Raw genomic sequence first — 20,245 nt, forward strand, 5'->3', positions numbered from 1 at the left:
TGTGCAATTACTATTATAGGGTCGGTAGATAATAAAATTATAGCGATTAGACAGTATTATTGTACATACACTCCACTCTCACACTCTCAGACTCACACACATACACTCACTCTCACACACACACATACACTCACACTCACACACAAACTCACTCTCACACTCAGACTCACACACACAGACTCACTCTAACACTCAGACTCACACATACACTCGCTCTCACACTTTCAGACTCGCACACACTCAGACAGACTCACACGCTCAGACTCGCACACACTCGCGGCGTTGCTCCGTGTTCGGTGGGGGGGGGGATGTCACGAGTGGGCGTGTTTACCTTCCCCCCACCCTCCCCGATATCTTCAAACAATCGCGGAGATTCTTATTCCCGTCGAAAAGCTACGAGGTTAGTCACGCAACTTCACAGCTCAGTTAAAACATTTAAATATTTATGTTTACTATTTTGTATCACTCTTATATATTAAAAGATGTTAGGGATTAAGTTATGTTTGATGATAGTAAATATACACTATGCACCACGATTTTTCCCTGGGTAAAAAGTGTTATTTTTATATTGCTTAAGCCTCCTAAGTATATAAGATGACTATTATTCCCCATACATGTTGCTTTTGTGACCAGAACTTTATATAAACGAAAGAATTACACAAATGCACACGTTTTCTCCTAGCAAAATAGGTCCATTTGTAAATATCACTGTCCGTGTCAAAAAAAATTAAGTTTGAGGGGAATTTTATCCCATTTGTAACTTTTGAGATGTCAGCGTAAGAAAATAACACTTACTACCCAGAGACTAACACATGTGTAGTTTTTGGTAAAAAAATATATATATTTTTACGATTAAAATTTTGGTCACTGTCTGTATCTCAAAAACTAAGTTTGAGGGGAATTTTCTCCAATTTGTAACTTTTGAGATGTCAGCGTATAGAAAATAACACTACCCAGGGACTAACACATGTGTAGTTTTTGGTAGTGAGGGTGAGTGGTTGTTGTGAGGGTGAGTGGTGAGGGTGAGCAGTGAGGGTGAGCAGTGAGGGTGAGTGGTGATTGGTGAGGGTGTGATTGGTGAGGATGAGTGGTGAGTGGTCAGGGTGAGTGGTGAGGGTGAGTGGTGAGCGGTGAGGGTGAGTGTTGAGGGTGAGTGGTGAGTAGTGATGGTGAGTGGTGAGCATGACTGGTGAGTGGTGAGGGAGAGTGGTGAGGGTGAGTGGTGATTGGTGAGGGTGTGATTGGTGAGGATGAGTGGTAAGGGTGAGGGAGAGTGGTGAGGGTGAATGGTGAGGGTGAGTGGTGAGTGGTGAGGGTGAGTGGCAAGTGGTGAGGGTGAGTGGTGATTGGTGAGGGTGTGATTGGTGAGGATGAGTGGTGAGGGTGAGTAGTGAGGGTGAGGGTGAGCAGTGAGGGTGAGTGGTAATTGGTGAGGGTGTGATTGGTGAGGATGAGTGGTGAGGGTGAGTAGTGAGGGTGAGTGGTGAGCGGTGAGGGTGAGTGTTGAGGGTGAGTGGTGAGTAGTGATGGTGAGTGGTGAGCATGACTGGTGAGTGGTGAGGGAGAGTGGTGAGGGTGAATGGTGAGGATGAGTGGTGAGTGGTGAGGGTGAGTGGCAAGTGGTGAGGGTGAGTGGTGATTGGTGAGTAGTGAGGGTGAGTGGGGAGGGTGAGTGGCGGTTGTGAGTGGTGATTAGTGAGGGGTGAGGGTGAGGTTGAGTGGTGAGGGTGAGTGGTGAGCGGTGAGAGTGAGCAGTGAGGGTGAGTGGTAATTGGTGAGGGTGTGATTGGTGAGGGAGGTTGGTGAGTGGTGAGTTGTGAGGGTGAATGGTGAATAGTGAGTGGGAGTGGTGAGTGGTGAGGATGAGTGGTAAGGGTGAGTTGTGAGTGGTGAATGGTGAGGGTGAATGATGAGTACAGTCAATATGCACTGCTGTTATCATACCAGGTACCACCACCACAATATGTACTCCTCTCATCATAGCAGATACCACCACAGCAGTATGCACTGCTGTAATCATAGCAGGTACCAACACAGCAGTATGCACTGCTGTAATCATAGCAGGTGTAGAGGTGATACGCGCTGGGATTAGAGATCGTATGCCAGCGCGTAATGATTGGCTGTGTAGGTGGTGACGTGCGCTGACGGTGGAGGATCAGGGGTCAGCGCGGGGTCGTGGGTTACGGGGTACTGATTGGCTGTGGACGGGTGACGTGCTGAGAGGGAGTGATCGGGTGGCAGCGCGGTGTGATTGGTGGAGGAGTGTTAACACGCGCTGGGGAAAACGGATCGTAGAGAGAGTGCGTCGTGATTGGTTCATTAAGGAGCGATGCTCACGTTGAAGTACGCATCAGCTCCGCCTCTCGTGAGCAGGGGCTATAAAAGGGGATGCACACAGGCGTGAGGGCAGTGTGTAACCAGCGAAGAATGAAGACGGGGATGAAGACCTAGGGCCCTGCGGTACCTAGTCCCGCTGTCCTAACGGGACCGGGACTCTGTGTAACCCAGAGGCGAGTGTAGTGTGTGTAGCCATAGGCATAAGGTCTACACGAGCCGAATGCAGTGTGTGTAGCCAGGGACATAGGGTCTACACGAGTCGAGTGTATTGTGTAGCCAGAGGCGTAGGGTCTACACGAGTCGAGTGTATTGTGTAGCCAGGGACATAGGGTCTACACGAGTCGAGTGTATTGTGTAGCCAGAGGCGTAGGGTCTACACGAGTGAAGGGTATCGTGTGTAGCCAGAGGCCTAGAGTTTACACGAGAGTAGTGGAGTGTGAAGTCGGAAGAAAGGAGACTACACGTTGTATTTTGACACGTAAAGATTTAATAAAAAGTGTGTTCCCGTCAAGAAGTTCCTGCCGTCAATTCCCATACTTCAACTGGCGTCAGAAGTGAAACGGTCTTCCAAGCATGGATACAAGGAGGAACCGTCGGACCCACGGGATTGACCACGGGGACAACCTCGACGACGCGGGTCAACTGGCATCGGGGGGTGAGGAAGAGAAGTTGCCCACGGGGCAGGATCCGCCGACGGCGCCGGACGAGCCACGGGGGACTGACGCCGTGCTTCGCGAAGCGCACTCCCGTCTGGCGGAGCTGCTGCTCGCCGCCACGTCCATCTTGGCGGAGATCAGCTCGTCGGGAGGAGCGGGAACGGCGGCCGACGTTCTGCAGGGTCGCCCTGCAGATTCCCGCCAAAACGATTTGGCGATGGCCGCCATTTCATCTGCACCGACTTTTGGCGGGAACGGCCATCACCACGTGGCAGCGGTTCTCCATGCGCGCCCGCTGACGTCACCAACGCGCGCGGCGGACCGCCATCACACACCCGCCGATGGGGCCGCCATCTTACACACCGGCGGGGCGGCAGAGAGGAAGCACGAGGAGGAGGACGACTTCATTTTTCAGCAGCGCCTTCCCACGTTGTCAGCCTTCAAGGCGGAAGGCGGGGATTGGAGCCAATTTCAGCGCAGATTTTTGGCGCATCAGGAGATGTCCGCCTGGTCCGACGCTACGGCACTGCGGGCACTGCCTGCCATGCTGGATGACAACGCGCTCGCGGCCTTCACGTCCGCACGCAGGTCGGACCGCTCCACGCTCAAAGATGCGCTGGCTCTCATGGCCAAGGTCTATGGTCCTCCCTCCGCGTGCCGCCATCATTTTTATGCAAGACGGAAGGCGGACACGGAGACCGTGCTCGCCTACCGCACGGCGTTGCTTGCTCTCGCCGACGCCGCGTTCCCTCGTATGGACGAGGAGGGCCAAGATGCCATGGTTTTGGAGCAGCTGCTCAAGTTGGCGCAGGACCTGGGGGTCCCCATCAACACGGCCGATGAGACCGATATTTCATCCTTACGGGTCGCCACAAGCATACAAGCGCACGAGGTCCTTCAACGTAAACAGGGAGTCGTCTGCAACGCTGCCGTGGCCTCAACTCCGGGCCCAGTTGTCACCGTGCCCCAAGTCGTCAGCCCACGAGAGGAGGCGTTCATCGCGGGACGACCGGGGGACTGGAGATCGGGGGGTCGTTCGCCTCTGCGAGCGGCCCGCAAGCTGGAGCAACCGAGATCTCCGACGACTGTCATCACCTGCTATAACTGCGGCCTCCGGGGCCACGTGGCCTCTGGTTGCCGCGCCCCACGTCAGCGCGCCATGGGACCTCGGCTGGACGACGACCAAGGCCCCAAGTCGTCCCTGCAAACCCCGGTGTCTCGGAACTGACAGCTGCCGACCACCGGCGGCCGGATCTTGAGCGGCCGGAGCCACCGGACGGTCGCCAACGTCCCGTCCCATACGACGGACCGGCCAGACGGACTCGCGCTAGGTCGCGCTACTTTGTGTGACCTGCCACGTGAGGAGTCGAGGCAGCCGGAGCGCCTCGGCACTGCGTTTAGTCACAGAGACACTTGGCGCGTTCGGTTTCCGGTGTTCGCTTTTATTGTGTTGTTCGTCGGGCTGTATATTGCTTCATATTTAAGTGTTGTGTTGTGTTGTTGTTGTTGCGTTACGGGGCACACTGAGAGGTGGAGTTTCTTTGTTACTGCATTGACGTTAGGTTGTGTTGTTGGTTAACAGCCGGGCCGGCTGCAAGCTATGTGGGAGGGGGTGATGTAGAGGTGATACGCGCTGGGATTAGAGATCGTATGCCAGCGCGTAATGATTGGCTGTGTAGGTGGTGAAGTGCGCTGACGGTGGAGGATCAGGGGTCAGCGCGGGGTCGTGGGTTACGGGGTACTGATTGGCTGTGGACGGGTGACGTGCTGAGAGGGAGTGATCGGGTGGCAGCGCGGTGTGATTGGTGGAGGAGTGTTAACACGCGCTGGGGAAAACGGATCGTAGAGAGAGTGCGTCGTGATTGGTTCATTAAGGAGCGATGCTCACGTTGAAGTACGCATCAGCTCCGCCTCTCGTGAGCAGGGGCTATAAAAGGGGATGCACACAGGCGTGAGGGCAGTGTGTAACCAGCGAAGAATGAAGACGGGGATGAAGACCTAGGGCCCTGCGGTACCTAGTCCCGCTGTCCTAACGGGACCGGGACTCTGTGTAACCCAGAGGCGAGTGTAGTGTGTGTAGCCATAGGCATAAGGTCTACACGAGCCGAATGCAGTGTGTGTAGCCAGGGACATAGGGTCTACACGAGTCGAGTGTATTGTGTAGCCAGAGGCGTAGGGTCTACACGAGTCGAGTGTATTGTGTAGCCAGGGACATAGGGTCTACACGAGTTGAGTGTATTGTGTAGCCAGAGGCGTAGGGTCTACACGAGTGAAGGGTATCGTGTGTAGCCAGAGGCCTAGAGTTTACACGAGAGTAGTGGAGTGTGAAGTCGGAAGAAAGGAGACTACACGTTGTATTTTGACACGTAAAGATTTAATAAAAAGTGTGTTCCCGTCAAGAAGTTCCTGCCGTCAATTCCCATACTTCACAGGTACCAACACAGCAGTATGCACTGCTGTAGTGATAGCAGGTACGACCTCAGTCGGTATACACTGCTGTAGTGATAGTAGATACTGCTATCGAGTTGGTAGATACCGCTATAGTAAATACTAAAACAGTCAGTATATACCACTACAGTCAGTCAATACTGCTACAGTCAGTATATACTACTATACAGTCAGTACATACTGCTACGGTGAGTAGCTACTAGAGTCAGTAGATACTATTATAGAGTGAGTAGATACTCCTTCTTGTTTCTTTCGGTAAAGTCACGTAGAAGGGAAGTAATAAAATAATAAAAATAAAACATAATAAAACAATTCTCACGACGTTTCGGCTACAACGCAAGCAGCCGTCTTCAGGTGAAGAATGAGGATTCTTCACCTGAAGACGGCTGCTTGCGTTGTAGCCGAAACGTCGTGAGAATTGTTTTATTATGTTTTATTTTTATTATTTTATTACTTCCCTTCTACGTGACTTTACCGAAAGAAACAAGAAGATGAATCCCTGCAGTCACGAAAGCTTTAAATCGAAATTTGAGTAGATACTGCTATAGATTTTGTAGTTACTACTATAGTCAGTGGATACAACTGAAGTACCGGTGAAGACGCTTGACGCCGAGGTTGAGGCACACGTATATTTATTTCACAGTATGACAGAGGGCATATACACTCTCGAGGGGGTATCGGCCCCCTCACCCGTATAACTCGGGATACACCCCTAGCTAACTCTGTCCTAGCCCCGAATCCTCCACTAATGGGCTAGGGGAGGCTAACTGGCCCGACACTGGTAAGTCGGGCCCGGTACCCGGAGTTCCAGACCAGCTCTTACAAGAGCACCGGCTCTGGCTTTCGGGACCACGCCGCTGGCTCAGTCCTGTCCGGCCCTGAAAAGGACATCGAACTAGGGGAGTCCAGGGCTCTATCTAAGACGTCTTCAGTCTTCTTCCCTTAGCTTAAACATAACTGACTCGAGCCCTTTGAACATCCCCTTTTATACCCAACCCCTACCTGAGGGGTGGGGCCCCGGGGGATCATAACGTTCGAACCAGCCCCCCCCAGGGTGTCTGGCTCGGACGTCGTAGAGGGCACCTCCTCGTGCACTTACGTAGCCCCGCCCACTGTGTTTGTTTTCCATAGGCTGCCATGCATAACGGGCCCTCTCTTTAACACCCCTACATCACCCCCCCCCCCTCCCCGCATAGCTTGCAGCCGTCCCGGCTGCCAACATACAAAAATGACAATAAAAGTGCATTTACACCTTGACCGCGCGTGTGCCTCACTATTTTTCAACAATAACAAGAACAGCAACAAGAACACAACAAAATGCAACAGCAAGAAGAGAAAACAACCCGACGCACCCCCCCCCCCCCCTTTGAAAAAATACGAATTCCGTAAAAAAAACAACCTATATACAATTTGCAGGGAACCCACCATACACACAACACCAGGTGAACCCAACGTATGTACATTTCAATGGGCAGGGAACACACCACCCACACAACACACAATGAACCCAACATATGTACATTCAATGGGCAGGGAACACACCACCCACACAACACACGATGAACACAACCTATGTACACATCTTCCGGCCTCATAACAGTCTGCGCATTTTTGCGCGCGTCCTTGCCGCGGGCCCCTCACACGGGGTAACCCCGGGTGGCGGACCGTCAGGTGGCAATTGACCGTCCCGGAGTGAGTCCTCATCCGATGCCGCGCGACCGTCGGTATCCCCAGGAGGGGTGGTCGGGCGTGAGCCCGTCAGTCCTGATGCACCTGGAGGTGGCACAGCCGGCAAGGCATTAGGTGAGAACGACGGAGACGGACCCAATGAGTCGGTCGACCCCCCACACGTTTGGCCACGCATGTGTGAAGTGGGTTTGTGTACCGCAACGAAGGGTTTTAACCTAGAGGGGTGCACGAACCATCGCCGCTTCCCCCATTTAATGCGCACGCACTGTGGTCGCAAAACTTCGACCACCTCCACAGGGCCCCGCCACGGCCGCACGAGCTTAGAGGAGGTAGCCAGTGGCACTTGGGGACAGTGCAGCCATGCCTTGTCCCCCGGCTTCCACTGTATCATGTGCGCCCGACCCAGCCTGAGGCGCTCATTCGCCTTTTGACGGAGGTCCGAGTTTAGCATTGCAGCATCCCGCGCCTCTGTTAATTTGGCCAGATTAAATTTGACGTGGTCAGCCAATTTAGTTTTCCCTTGCGGCTCGGGGATCTGCAGCTGGGCGCGAACAGGCGGGTCGGGTTCGCGACCGTACATGAGGTAAAAGGGGGAAAATCCCGTAGCTGCATGGGGTGCCATCCGGTATGCCGCCAAGACCCCTTGAATATGCAGGTCCCAGTCAGTCTGTGAGTCCGAGACCTGCTGTGACATCATTGACGTAATGGTGCGATGCAGGCGCTCGACCATCCCGTCAGTTTGCGGGTGATACGGGGAGGTACGAATTTTCTTCGTGCCTAGGAGCTCACAGACTTGTTTAAGTAATTTACCGGAAAAATTTCTGCCCTGGTCGGTTAGCAGCCGCTCCGGAGCACCTTTGTCCAGGACGTATCCCTGAACAAAGGCCTCCACGATGGCTGCTGCCGACTGGTTGGCAAGGGGCCAGGCCATAGGCCAGCGTGTAAAATACTCGACACCAGTCAACAAATACCTATTGCCCCTGGGGGTGGTGGGAAATGGGCCCAAAATGTCCAGCGCGACAAGCTCATTTATTCTGGACACTTTGATCGATTGTAAGGGCGGGTTAGACTCCCGCGCCGGCGGTTTCCGTTGCGCACACCGAGGGCATGATCCCAATAGATCCCCAACATCCCTCGTCATGCCAGGCCAAAATAAATCAAGTTGTAGCAGTGCAAGAGTCTTTTGGGTCCCCAGGTGTAATAGGCGCTCATGCGCGGCCCACACCACCTTGCCTCGCAACCCAGAAGGGACCACCAGCCGATGTCGCTGGGATTTCCCGTCCCAATGCATCAGCAGACCTTGCACCATTTCCCATGCATCCGAATCACCCTTCACACGCCCAGCACGCCCGACGCGACGACGCCACCCGAGGAGGGAGGTATCCTCCATCTGGAGGCGCCCCCATTCAGTGACGGGCAACCCCAACAGGGAATCTCTTCCCTGTTGTTCGATCGAATTAGTAATTAATGTTTCGTCGTCGTCGGTGGCTGCCAAGACCGGAACCGATGCGTCCCCTGAAGGCCTGCAACGTCCCGACCCCAGGAGGCATGCACATTCCGAGGTGGTTGGCATGCGCGACAGAGCGTCCGCATTCGTGTGGCGAACGCCCTTACGGTAGGTGGTTTCAAAATCAAAGTCCTGGAGAACCTCCAACCATCGAGACAACTGTCCCGATGGTTGTTGAACTCGCAGGGCGTACTATAGTGCCGCATGATCTGTGCGGACGGTGAAATGCCGACCGTACAGATATGGGCGATACTGTTGGATGAAATAGACAATTGCCAACAGTTCCCTACGGGTGACACAATATCTTTGCTCCGCAGGAGACAACACCCGACTACCGTACGCGACCACCCGTTCCACGCCATCAACCACCTGGGAAAGCACACCCCCAATACCCGTGTTGCTCGCATCGGTGTCGAGCAAAAAGGGCTTAGAAAAATCGGGGTAAACCAAGGGAGGGGCTTTTACCAGGGCGTCCCGAAGGGAGCAGAAAGCAGCCTCCTCCTCTTGACCCCAGTGGAACCGAACCCCTTTAGATGTTAAAGCGTGCAGGGGTTTGGCAATTGTCGCAAAATCAGCGACGAACCGTCGGTAATACGACGCGAATCCAATGAAACTCCTGACCTCTCCCACCGAGGTGGGAGTCGGCCAGGAGCTGACACACTGCGTTTTGGCGGGATCGGTAGCAATACCTGAGCGTCCCACGATGTGCCCCAAATAACGCACCGAATCGCGCAACAAATGGCATTTTTGGGGTTTGAATTTCAAATTAGCAGCCCGCATCTTTAGGAAAACCGCCCGCAACCTCTGGAGATGTTCGTCAAAAGTTTTACCAAAGACGATAACGTCATCCAAATAAATGAGGCACGACTCCCATTGCAATCCAGCCAAAACCAATTCCATCAAACGCTGGAAAGTTGCCGGCGCTGAGTGTAAGCCCATCGGCAACCGGTTGAATTGGAACAGGCCGTGCGGTGTACGGAAAGCAGTTTTAGGCTTTGAATCATCGTCCAGAGGAAGCTGCCAGAATCCCGAAAGTAAATCCAGTGTGGAAAAGAATCGCGCTCCCGCCAAGGCGTCCAGCGATTCATCCATCCGAGGGAGCGGGTATGCGTCGGCAACCAAAATTTTGTTAAGGCGCCGGAAATCAACGCAAAACCGCAACGAACCGTCCTGCTTTTTAACCAGGACGATCGGCGCTCCCCAAGGGCTGGTGGAAGGAGAAATGATGTCGGCGGCCAACATGTCATCAACAGCCGATTTGACATGGTCCTTTTCGGCGGGACTCAACCGAAACGGATTTTGGCGAATTGGCGCGCTGTCACCCGTGTCAATATGGTGACGCAGCAGGTGAGTACAACCCAAATCGTATTTATTCCGACTAAAAACGTCGGAAAATTCCCGCAGTAGTGTTTTAAGTTGTTGACGCTCTGAATCTGACAGGTCCGTCGATCCCGCACAAAGCGCCTCGAGCCACCCTTCATCGCTGTCCGAATGCGGTCGCGGCGCAGGGACAACGCTGACGTGATTTGCGACGGGTTCCTCACATGGCACCGGCGTTGCGTGAGCAAGCACGGTCCCCTGTGGGACCACCACCGTCTGCGAGCCCACATTGAGGACCGCGATGAAGGGTTCACCGTCCCCTCTTACTATGGTCTGGGCCGGAAGTAAATGAGGTCCACTAACCCCGGCCCTAGACGGCCCCAGCAGAACCCCTTGGGCCGCAATACCCTTAGCGAAGGGTCGCCGAAGTTTCAAGGGAATCAACATTTGTGCCCCTGGAGGGACGCGCACCGTTCTCTCTACGAATGCCGGCACCGTCGCGAACGCCGTCCGAGTCGTAACGGGTGATGGCAAAAACGCCATGCGTCTGCCCGACGGGAGCTCAATGCATCCCTGGTCGATTAATATCCTAATCGGCATTTTGGCCAGGAAGTCTGTCCCCAGCAGGCACGGAACCGCCAGCGAGGAGGAAACAAAAATCGGCCCAGACAATTTAATTTCCCCAACACAAATTTGGGCCCGAATTTGTCCGATGATGCCAAGTGAGCCCCCGTTAGCCGCATAGAATGGTACGTTAACAGGCATCAAAGGACGGCTCTGGACAGGGAGAATATTGTATATTAACTCCGAAATAATGGTCGCTGATGCTCCCGTATCGACCAGGATGCGCACTTCAACCCCGTCGATGTGCCCCACAACGGCCGACGACCCCGACGATGCGGCTACCACACGATCGGCCAGCACGGACCACTGGCCGGGTTCGATATGAGTACCCAGAGTGGTGCGTGATGGTGCGATGGTGCGCGATATCGGCCCCCCTCTCGTTGCGGTGTTTGAGTGCGTGACGGGCGTGTGCGTGGGCCAAACATGTGGGGTGCCGCGACTCGCCGGGTTATGATGGTGGAGCTTGTGATGAGGCCCGTCGTCCCGTTGAGGTGTCGTCCCGCGCTGACGAGGAGAGCGGCACCCCGAGGCGACGTGGCCCCGGACGCCGCAGTTAAAACACCGCGGGAGCGCCGTCGGAGGTGACGGATGGTCGGAACGGCCCGACCCGTCCCGGCCCGACCGTGCTCCCGTCGCCTGTTGCCGTCGGTGGTCGACGGCGTAGAGCTCCTCCGTCGGAAGGGTGACTGCAGCCACCGCACGCCCCGCCGATGCCCTGCTGGCTTTCCGCCGGAGCGACAGGAGGTTTGCGTGGAGGAGCCGCGCCGCCTGGAGCGATGTCATTTACGCGTCCTCCTGCGCGACGACAGCGATGTCAAGGTCGTCTGCCAGGAGGAGGATTTTCTCCGTGACCATAGCGTCGACGCCGTCGTCGTCCATACGAGGGAAGGCCGACTTAGCCATCGCCAGGAGGCTCGTCCGGAATGCTAGGGGCGACTCCTTCTCACCCCGCTTTCGGTCGTAAAATTGCTGTCGGCATTCGGCTGATGGTCCATAGACCCCGCCCAGCAGCTGTAGCGCCATCGGTAACGTAGACCGCTTCTCTCTCGGCGCCGATGTGAGTGCGGCGAGCGCGTCGCCGTCGAGGAGCGCCGGCAGCGCGCAGAGAGCCTCCTCATCGGACCATTTCGCCATCTCCTGATGGGCGAAGAAACGTCGGTCCCCCTCCGCGCCGATTAACTCCTTCAGCGGGGGCAGTCTCTGATGAAGCGCAGCGGTTGTTGTAGACTCCCGCAGGCAGATGTCACCACCACTCGGCTGTGCGTTGGTGCGAACGGCCGATGGGATCGCCTGTCGCGGTTGTGATGACGCACCCTCCGGCGGTGATGACGCTGCAGCTCCAGCGACGGCGATGTCGGAGCGGATGTTCAGGCTGGCCACGCCCTGAACAGCTGTAGCGTCGATGGCGGGAATTTCAAATTCGGACTGCTCCGAAATGGCGGGAAGGCGCCCTGGTCGTTGGCTCGCCTCGCCCCGTGTTGGATCACCGGCCCCCAATCGCGTGATGGTCTCCAGCGTGGCGGCAGCGGCATACAGCAGCTCCGCCAGCCTCCCGTGAGCCAGCCGTAATGCGTCTGGCTGCGGCCCCTCTTCATTCCGATGCCCCGGTAAGGAGGCGTCAGGCCCCGGCTGCACCATGTCTTGTGGAGCCGTCTCGGGCTCGACGATCTCGGCAGTGTCTTCCTCCTGCGGTACTTTGGCCCGCGCTGTTTTCCGCGTGTCCATGTTCGAATTACTTCTGACACCAGTTGAAGTACCGGTGAAGACGCTTGACGCCGAGGTTGAGGCACACGTATATTTATTTCACAGTATGACAGAGGGCATATACACTCTCGAGGGGGTATCGGCCCCCTCACCCGTATAACTCGGGATACACCCCTAGCTAACTCTGTCCTAGCCCCGAATCCTCCACTAATGGGCTAGGGGAGGCTAACTGGCCCGACACTGGTAAGTCGGGCCCGGTACCCGGAGTTCCAGACCAGCTCTTACAAGAGCACCGGCTCTGGCTTTCGGGACCACGCCGCTGGCTCAGTCCTGTCCGGCCCTGAAAAGGACATCGAACTAGGGGAGTCCAGGGCTCTATCTAAGACGTCTTCAGTCTTCTTCCCTTAGCTTAAACATAACTGACTCGAGCCCTTTGAACATCCCCTTTTATACCCAACCCCTCCCTGAGGGGTGGGGCCCCGGGGGATCATAACGTTCGAACCAGCCCCCCCCAGGGTGTCTGGCTCGGACGTCGTAGAGGGCACCTCCTCGTGCACTTACGTAGCCCCGCCCACTGTGTTTGTTTTCCATAGGCTGCCATGCATAACGGGCCCTCTCTTTAACACTCCTACACAACTATAGAGTCAGCAGATACTATACAGTTAGTCGTTACGAGTATATAGTCGGTAGATACTACTGTAGGCCCAGTAAATACTACTATGGTCAGTAGTTATTACAGTCACTAAATACTACTACACAGTCAGTAGCTACTACTGGCTCAGTAGATACTACGGTACAGTCAGTAGATACTACTACAGAGTCAATAGATACCACTTCCTCTGTTGTATGTAAGGTGTTGTTAGTATATATACCTACGAGGGGTAAAGATATTTTTTGAGGGGGGGGGGGGGGGGAGACCGCAATTTTCGGAAACATTTTGACATCAACTATTTACCCCACACTTTCTACAACTTTTTGGACTTGTGAAAGCCTCTTATATATTTGTTGGTGGAGAAATGTACAAACAGGCCCACCGGGCTTTGACAATACCTTAGTATCTGTGTATATATATGTAAGGTTTTTAAGAAATATATTTTTCACCCGGGCAAAGCCGGGTACTTCCGCTAGTCTTATATATAAAAGTCTCCGCGCACTCGCGCTTGCGGGGGATTTGGCTCTCGGACGGTGGGGTTTAAGACCGAAATAATTTTCCAGGCGGCACGCCCTAAGCCCCGTGGTGGGTTTAGGCTATTCCGTTTTCCCGTCCGTAAACTTTAAAGTAGTTTAATTAACACATTTGTGCCGTTTCTATTATTCATTATTTACTTATTGCGCGACATCGACCGTACCAAGTGACGCCAATTGCGTGGGGGGGGGGCGGACCCTGCCAAGTCATGCGCGTTCGCTCCAGCTCACGGGAGACATTTTATTTTACGCGTTTAACATGGAATAGATATACACATCACGCTGCCGATTTATCTTCACAGTGTGATGTCCTGTTCCCCCCCCCCCCCCCCATGCGTGCAGTTACTCATATAAAGTCCTTAGATATTAATTTTATATTATTAAAGCGGTTACATAGTATTATTATGGCGAGGGCGGGGGGATGGTGGGGGGGGCGGGGGTAGCGGCCCAGCTCGCAGCCTGGCAACGTCTCACCTCCTCCGGCTTGCCAATCTAGGCGAGGCCGCGGGCTCTGCACGGGACGAGGCGTCACCACGCCAATGTAAAGTACAATTTTATTCAATCTTTCGCTAAAAACTCAGGTTTATTGTTTACTATTATTAAACAAATACGTTTACAAACATTACAATGATAATGTTTGTGTGCATATAGCAACTCTGCTTCATTCTTTACTATTATTCAACTAATAAGTTGCCTAATACTCTATTACTGTTATAATGTTCGTGTGCAGAAACTAGATGTGTGTGCCGAAAGTCGATGTCTGTGTGTGTAAGTCCATGTGTTTGTGTGCGTGTAAGTCGATGGGTTTCTATGTGTGTGGGTCCATGTGTGTATCTGTCTTTTTCAAATGGACAACGCCCCGTGTGTGTGTACGTACAAGTGTTTGTGTGTGTGTGTCAGTCCATTTGTGTGCGTATCTGTCGCTGTGTGTGTGTTAGTCCACATGTGTGTGTTAGTTCATACGTCTGTGTTTCACTCGATGTGTGTACGTCAATGCATGTGTGTGAGTCGATGTGTGTGCATGGCTCCATCTGAGTGTGTAAGTCAATGTGCGTTTGTGTGTCTATGTGTGTCGATGTGTGTTTGTTAATCCATGTGTGTTTATCTAAAGTAGATGTCTGTGTGTCACAGTCCATATGTCTATGTGTGTGTAGGGCAATGTGTGTCAGTCTATGTATGTGTGTGTAAGTCCATGTGTTTGTGTGTGTGAGTCGATGTCTGTGTGTGTCAGTCCATGGCTGTCTGTGATAGTCGCTTTGTGTGCATGGCTCCATGTCAGTCAGTGTAAGTCCATTTTTTTGCGTGTCTGTAGCTTCATGTGTGCATGTGAGTGAGTGAATGTATGTGCTTTATTGACCTGCTCAAGGCCTATGATACCATCAGTAGGCCTGGCCTCTGGGTTGTTCTTCATGCTTTCGGAGTCCCTCAAACTTTGCTCATGATCCTTAAGGACCTTCATGATGGTGAGCGGCCCCGCGTAAAACTACATGGCCGTCAGTCAGAGCCATTCCCTCTACACCTTAGGGTGTAACAGGGATGTCCTCTGGCTCCACATTATTTAACATCTTTTGACCACGTAGTTCGTGAAGCCTTCAATGGCTGTTCCCGAGGAATTACCATATGGTACAGATACAATGGGAGGCTGATCGATGCCCGGGTGCGGTCAAGGGATGCCTCCCTATCGCTCAACCATGTTATGTATGACGATGCTCTGGTGATTGCTGCTCACTGCGGTTGAACCTGGAGCTTGCCACTAAGAGGTGGAGCCTTACTATCAGCCCCACCAAAACTAAGCACCTGCCTGGGTATTTTGTACTATCGAACAATCCACCCCCACAACTCACAATTGGTGATGCAGTAGTTGTGGAGAGATTGCCGAGATTCCCATACCTGGCCAATGTGCTCATGACCGGCTCCGGTTTAACAGCAGAGGTCTCACTCCAAATCAGTCGAGCGCCATTATCTTTTCATCGGCTGTGTTACGCTGTGTGGAAGCTACCTGGTCTTTCGCTCCATGAAGCTCCAGGTCTTCTCGGGCACGGTAATTCCCTCCCTTCTCTACGCTTGCGAAACGTGCACCCCCCTAATGGAACATCTTCACCGGTTAGAAACATTTAGGTTGGCCTGCTAACGATCGTTTCCTGGATTTAACCATATATATGTGTGTGTGCGTCTAAGTTGATGTGTTTCTATGTGTGTGGGTCAATGTCTGTGTGTAAGTCCATGTGTGTATCTTCCTTTTTTGCCCGAGCAACGCCGGGTACTTACCGCTAGTGAAATAAATAAAAAGGTGACCTTAGTAAATATAAATAATCGAATAGTTAATAATGAAAATTAATCAAAATTAGTGTTGTTATAACAATTCTATTTAATTAAGTTTATTTAAAGTTGCGCATTTTGATGTGACGTCACATTTATCAAAACCCCCTCCCCCCCTCGTCACACATCGTCACAAATGTCTGACCCCACTCCCTCCCCCTAGGTGCGAGACGTCATTTATGGACGGCCCCAAAATAGCTTCATAGTTCATCGGATTCCTCCAATATAAATAAAGATTCTAATTTCACTTGACTCGAGTGTGAATGCAAGTTGACAGAAGCCCGTGACTGTTGGTGCGACGGTTGCAAAGCATCTGTGACCCCAAATTACGCTCCGTCTGCCTTTGCAGACAAGTGGTCATTGACCACATTCCGACTGCGACGCGTTACAACCTGTCGCCCGACGACGACCTGCCGGAGAAGGAGGAGAGCAGCCTGTTCTGCTGGGGCGTTTTTTGTGGGAAGGGGTCACGTCGGTCGGCGGCGGACAAAGCCCTCCTCAAGGCGCAGAGGAAGCTCGCCAAGACCCAGGTGAGGGCGCGCCAGGTCCTGGAGGAGCTGTGGCGGGACGCCGCCGCGGTCGATGCCGCCAAGGAGCGGAAGGAGGAGGAGAAGGAGAGCGTGGAAGAAGGAGATGTCCAGAAGGCGCTCGGCAGATGGAGGCGCACGATGGACTTGTCTGGCAAGGGTAGGAGACCAGGTGAGGGGATTGAGCTCGGCTCGCGGTGAGAGACTCGCCCAGTCTAATGTGTTGCTAAACACGTGATGTTGATTCTAAATGTGGAGGGAAAAACCGGAGGACCGTGAGAAAAATATACGTGACCACAGGGAGAGAGACATGCAAATTCCCAATATACAACAGGCATCAGGGTCGGGATAAAGGTAAGACATGTTGAAGTAGTGCCTTTAATGCGGACAGAGGCTCTCGTCCAAACGGTTTTGAAAGTCGTTCTGCGATGCCACCTTCTCGGGCGCTGCGAGTGCGCGTGAGTCACGAGGGGGTAGTCCTTTTGTCGCAGGAACAACCGCCCGGCGAGAGATAGACCGGGATGCGCTGATCGAGCTCGTGGATGAGGCGATGAGCTTCCACCCCGTCCACACTGCGGACGCGCTGCTCTTCGAGGGAAGCAGCAACAGTGTGCACACGAGCCACGCCAGCATCAGCATCGACATGTACGTCGGCTGTGGTAGCAGCTTCTGCAAAAACAACAGCAGCAGCGGCAGCAGCAGTGGCGCCAGCAGCGGGGGCAGCAGTGGCTACCTGCCACAGTCTGAGTCCGAGATGTTAACAGACTCCACGCACATCGATACGGATGATGATGGCCTCCTCAAGGATGACCCTTGTGCCCCTCCACCTCTCGAAATGGTGAATATAACTCTGTATCTCGCCAATTACACATATGCATGTTTATGTTTTTTTTATTTCAAGGCCACAGTATCGTTGATGAGTGTGAGTTAATGTTTCTTCTCGAGAGGCAAACTATCACCGGGACGTCGTGAAGAATCGCACTTGGGCAAGTGGCCCGAGTCCATATGTTCACCGCGTGCTGATTTCCTATTCTCCCGACTGCAGGAACTCGTGAACCCGGACACCACGGTCGTGGATGCAAGTGGTGTGCTGTACACTGACCGGGGCACTTCCAGCAAGCCACGGCTAGCTGATTGGAAGTTTGGCCATGAATCGGTAGGGAGTGACTTGCATATGCAAACACATACAGAACTGTAAAAAAGACAGATCCCCTACAGAGCCTAAAAGACTTTTGGAGCAAGTGCTGTTAGCAAGCATCTATGAAGGCCGTCATTGTGGCACACAAGGGGGTAGGTGGCCAACACTACGCCCGGCCGCCTTTGTCTTCCCAATGACAATGTTGACACACTTCACAAAGTACTTATTTGAGGCTCAGTCGACTTCGGGAAGCCCCAGGACCCATTCAGATAATCGTCACTGGTATTGTCCATAAGCGGCCATCGAAGTCGGGTCACCGGGTTAGTAGAGCAGTGCGCTATCCGCTACACTACTGCTCTGCACGTACATACACACACGTACAAGTACCAACATATCCGTACACACACGTGAAATGACAGCCATGTTAAGGTGTTCGCTGTGAAGCCCAGAGCATGGGTTTCGGATGTGCGAGCGAATCGCTCGTTTGCCTCGGGCGTTCTCGACGAGCTAATGTCCATGGCGGTCTCCTTCACATGTCTCCCAGCCCCGGGAGGGAGATGCTTCCCCATTGTATGAGAATCAACAGCCACCGGGGTTCGTGCAGCAGAAGGACGGCCACAGGTGAGACGCACGCGCGCATACACACAAACGAACGCACGGTCACGAGAGCATCCCCGTTCACACCCGGCGCCACATCCCGTCCAGGCACGGACACGGGACCTCTTTCGGCCTCACCCCCGCGCCGTTCCCCTCCTGCTGCGCTGACTCAGCTTGCGTGTGCCAGGTGGGAAAGATGGGAGGGAGGGTTACCAACGGACTGTGCGGCTTGACGCTTTTTTTCTTCCGCAGATTTATCAACGTTGCGCCTTGCGCCAACCAACCGTGGTAAACAGGCACGAGCGTCCGCCCCACCCCGACCCCGCCGCCTGCGAGATGGGAGATTGAGTGTGCTGCTGGTTCGGCACCTCCTGTGAACACGGTTCTTCCGCTGAGGAACTCTGGGAGATCGCTCCTCATCCTCCTCTGTGGACTATTCTCAACATGGACCCTCATGAGAGGAAAACCTCTCCAATCCGGACGGATGTTTGGGATAGCCCCTCTTTTGATAGTGCATGTAATACTAACTTGTAGGCTTTCGCGACCAATATCCATAATATAGTTTTTTTTTGGGTTAGATCACGTAAATATAAATCTGTCGTTAAACCCGCCACCACCCGACAAAGCCAATTGGTTTATCATGTAAACAGAACATGCGAATTTGTTACTAGTACAGCACACCAGTGTGTTGGAGAGCAAATCCACAACATTTACAATCTGAGTACGACGTTTCACCAGTTATTACAACTAGCTTCATCATCATGAAGCTACGACCTGTTTTGTTGATGACGTCACTTGTGAGTGCTTCTTGTACGAAGGGTGGTGGGGATTAATGAATGCATATACATTTTAATGGGTATCCATTGCCAGCTGCGTTATATATATATATATGGTAATTATCAACATACATTGTGTGCACATTATGCATGCACATTGTTCTTGAACTGCCTGTAGTTTGCGAGCAATCAATGAGTACGTGTTATTGTCTGTGTACAGGTAATCCCCATTTATGTATGGTGACCTCTAGACATGCATTTAAACAATGTATTATTTGATGATTCGCTTCTTAGCAGCACTAAGCCTGTAGCTATCGGAATGTTTACAATTATTTTTCTCAATTTCGATGGATTATTTAATTAGTCTTGGCAGGTAGTAACTAGTTTTGCACAGACCTTTGAAATGATCAGAATCACTTGAGTGTCATTGTTGGCATGCGTATTCTGCCACTGCTGACAGTTGTATTTGGGAGTATTTGATATTATTTTGTGTTCTTTTGGTCGTGCTGATGATTCGTCATGTCTGCCCAATATAGCATTTGGCACAAGTGCAATTAATCCGTTGCAAACCTGTTGAATGCTTCGTTAATAAATCTTCAGTACTAGATATTAGTTTATGTATTTTATGTACCATGCCAAATCTGACTAGGATGTTTTTTTTTTTCCCAAAAATATCTACTACTACTAAAATACCGAACATCAACTAGCCAGATATTTGGAAAAACAAAATATCCGAATCAGAGTTGGCACAGTACACAAAATACAAAAACTAATATCTGGTACTAAAGATGTATTAACGAATTTTGATTTGAAGCTTTCGTGACTGCAGGAATCCATTTACTCTTTGGTTCTTTCGGTAAAGTCACGTAGTTAGAAATCAAATTAAATAAATCATGAAGTTTCGGGCGCCACACAAGCGTCCGTCATCAGGTGGGACAACCACAGCAAGAAAACATTTGCTGAAGTGGGCGAGAGAGCTGCCGTGGCAAGAGGTTATATAGGTAAGAAAAGGGGGAGCAGCAAGGGGGGAGAGAGAGAGGGGGGGGTATGGGGGAGGGGGCGCTGCGTGAGCGTTCGGGGGAGAGAGGACATGAGGTGGGGGGGGGAAGTGGGCGGGGCTGGAAGTGGAAAGCTGGGGATTCGGGGAGAAATTAACTCGGAAAAATAGGCTAGTACCCGGCAGATATGATGGAAACAACCATAAACAGTTAAGGTTTTACTTGGTTAATAACATCTTTTCAATGACTGCTCCATTTGTATCCATCTCGGTTGAAGTTATGTTTATATATCTGGATGGCTTTATGAACAAACGTTTTATAGTAGCCAGAAGGTTTGCAGAGTACCTTGGTCTCGGAAATAACAATATCATGCGAGCCCACAGCGTTATAACAAAGGTCAGCCACGGCAGAGGTATTGGT

At 52.5% G+C, this 20,245-nt stretch overlaps 1 protein-coding gene across 1 annotated transcript; it reads left to right on the forward strand.

The window, feature by feature from the left end:
- On the forward strand, positions 1–19,818 carry LOC133351386 (uncharacterized). The gene is made up of 6 exons (XM_061566537.1): positions 1–400; positions 16,139–16,488; positions 16,808–17,154; positions 17,362–17,472; positions 17,999–18,075; positions 18,304–19,818. Exons 1-6 carry the CDS (start codon positions 309–311, stop codon positions 18,341–18,343), a joined length of 1,017 nt encoding a protein of 338 aa, XP_061422521.1. The 5' UTR covers positions 1–308; the 3' UTR covers positions 18,344–19,818.
- Positions 19,819–20,245: the final 427 nt, after the last annotated feature.

Source organism: Lethenteron reissneri, chromosome 37, assembly GCF_015708825.2.
Source record: "Lethenteron reissneri isolate LAM-NWPU_2019-01 chromosome 37, ASM1570882v1, whole genome shotgun sequence".
Lineage (NCBI taxonomy): Eukaryota > Metazoa > Chordata > Hyperoartia > Petromyzontiformes > Petromyzontidae > Lethenteron > Lethenteron reissneri.

What these genes read in the sequence shown, in the direction of transcription:
- LOC133351386 (XM_061566537.1), top strand. Translation starts at nt 309, where the DNA reads ATGTCACGAGTGGGCGTGTTTACCTTCCCCCCACCCTCCCCGATATCT. An exon ending in TGGCAAGGGTAGGAGACCAG is followed by an intron (nt 16,489 to 16,807) that starts GTGAGGGGATTG and finishes CTTTTGTCGCAG; the next exon opens with GAACAACCGCCCGGCGAGAG. An exon ending in CCCCTCCACCTCTCGAAATG is followed by an intron (nt 17,155 to 17,361) that starts GTGAATATAACT and finishes TCCCGACTGCAG; the next exon opens with GAACTCGTGAACCCGGACAC.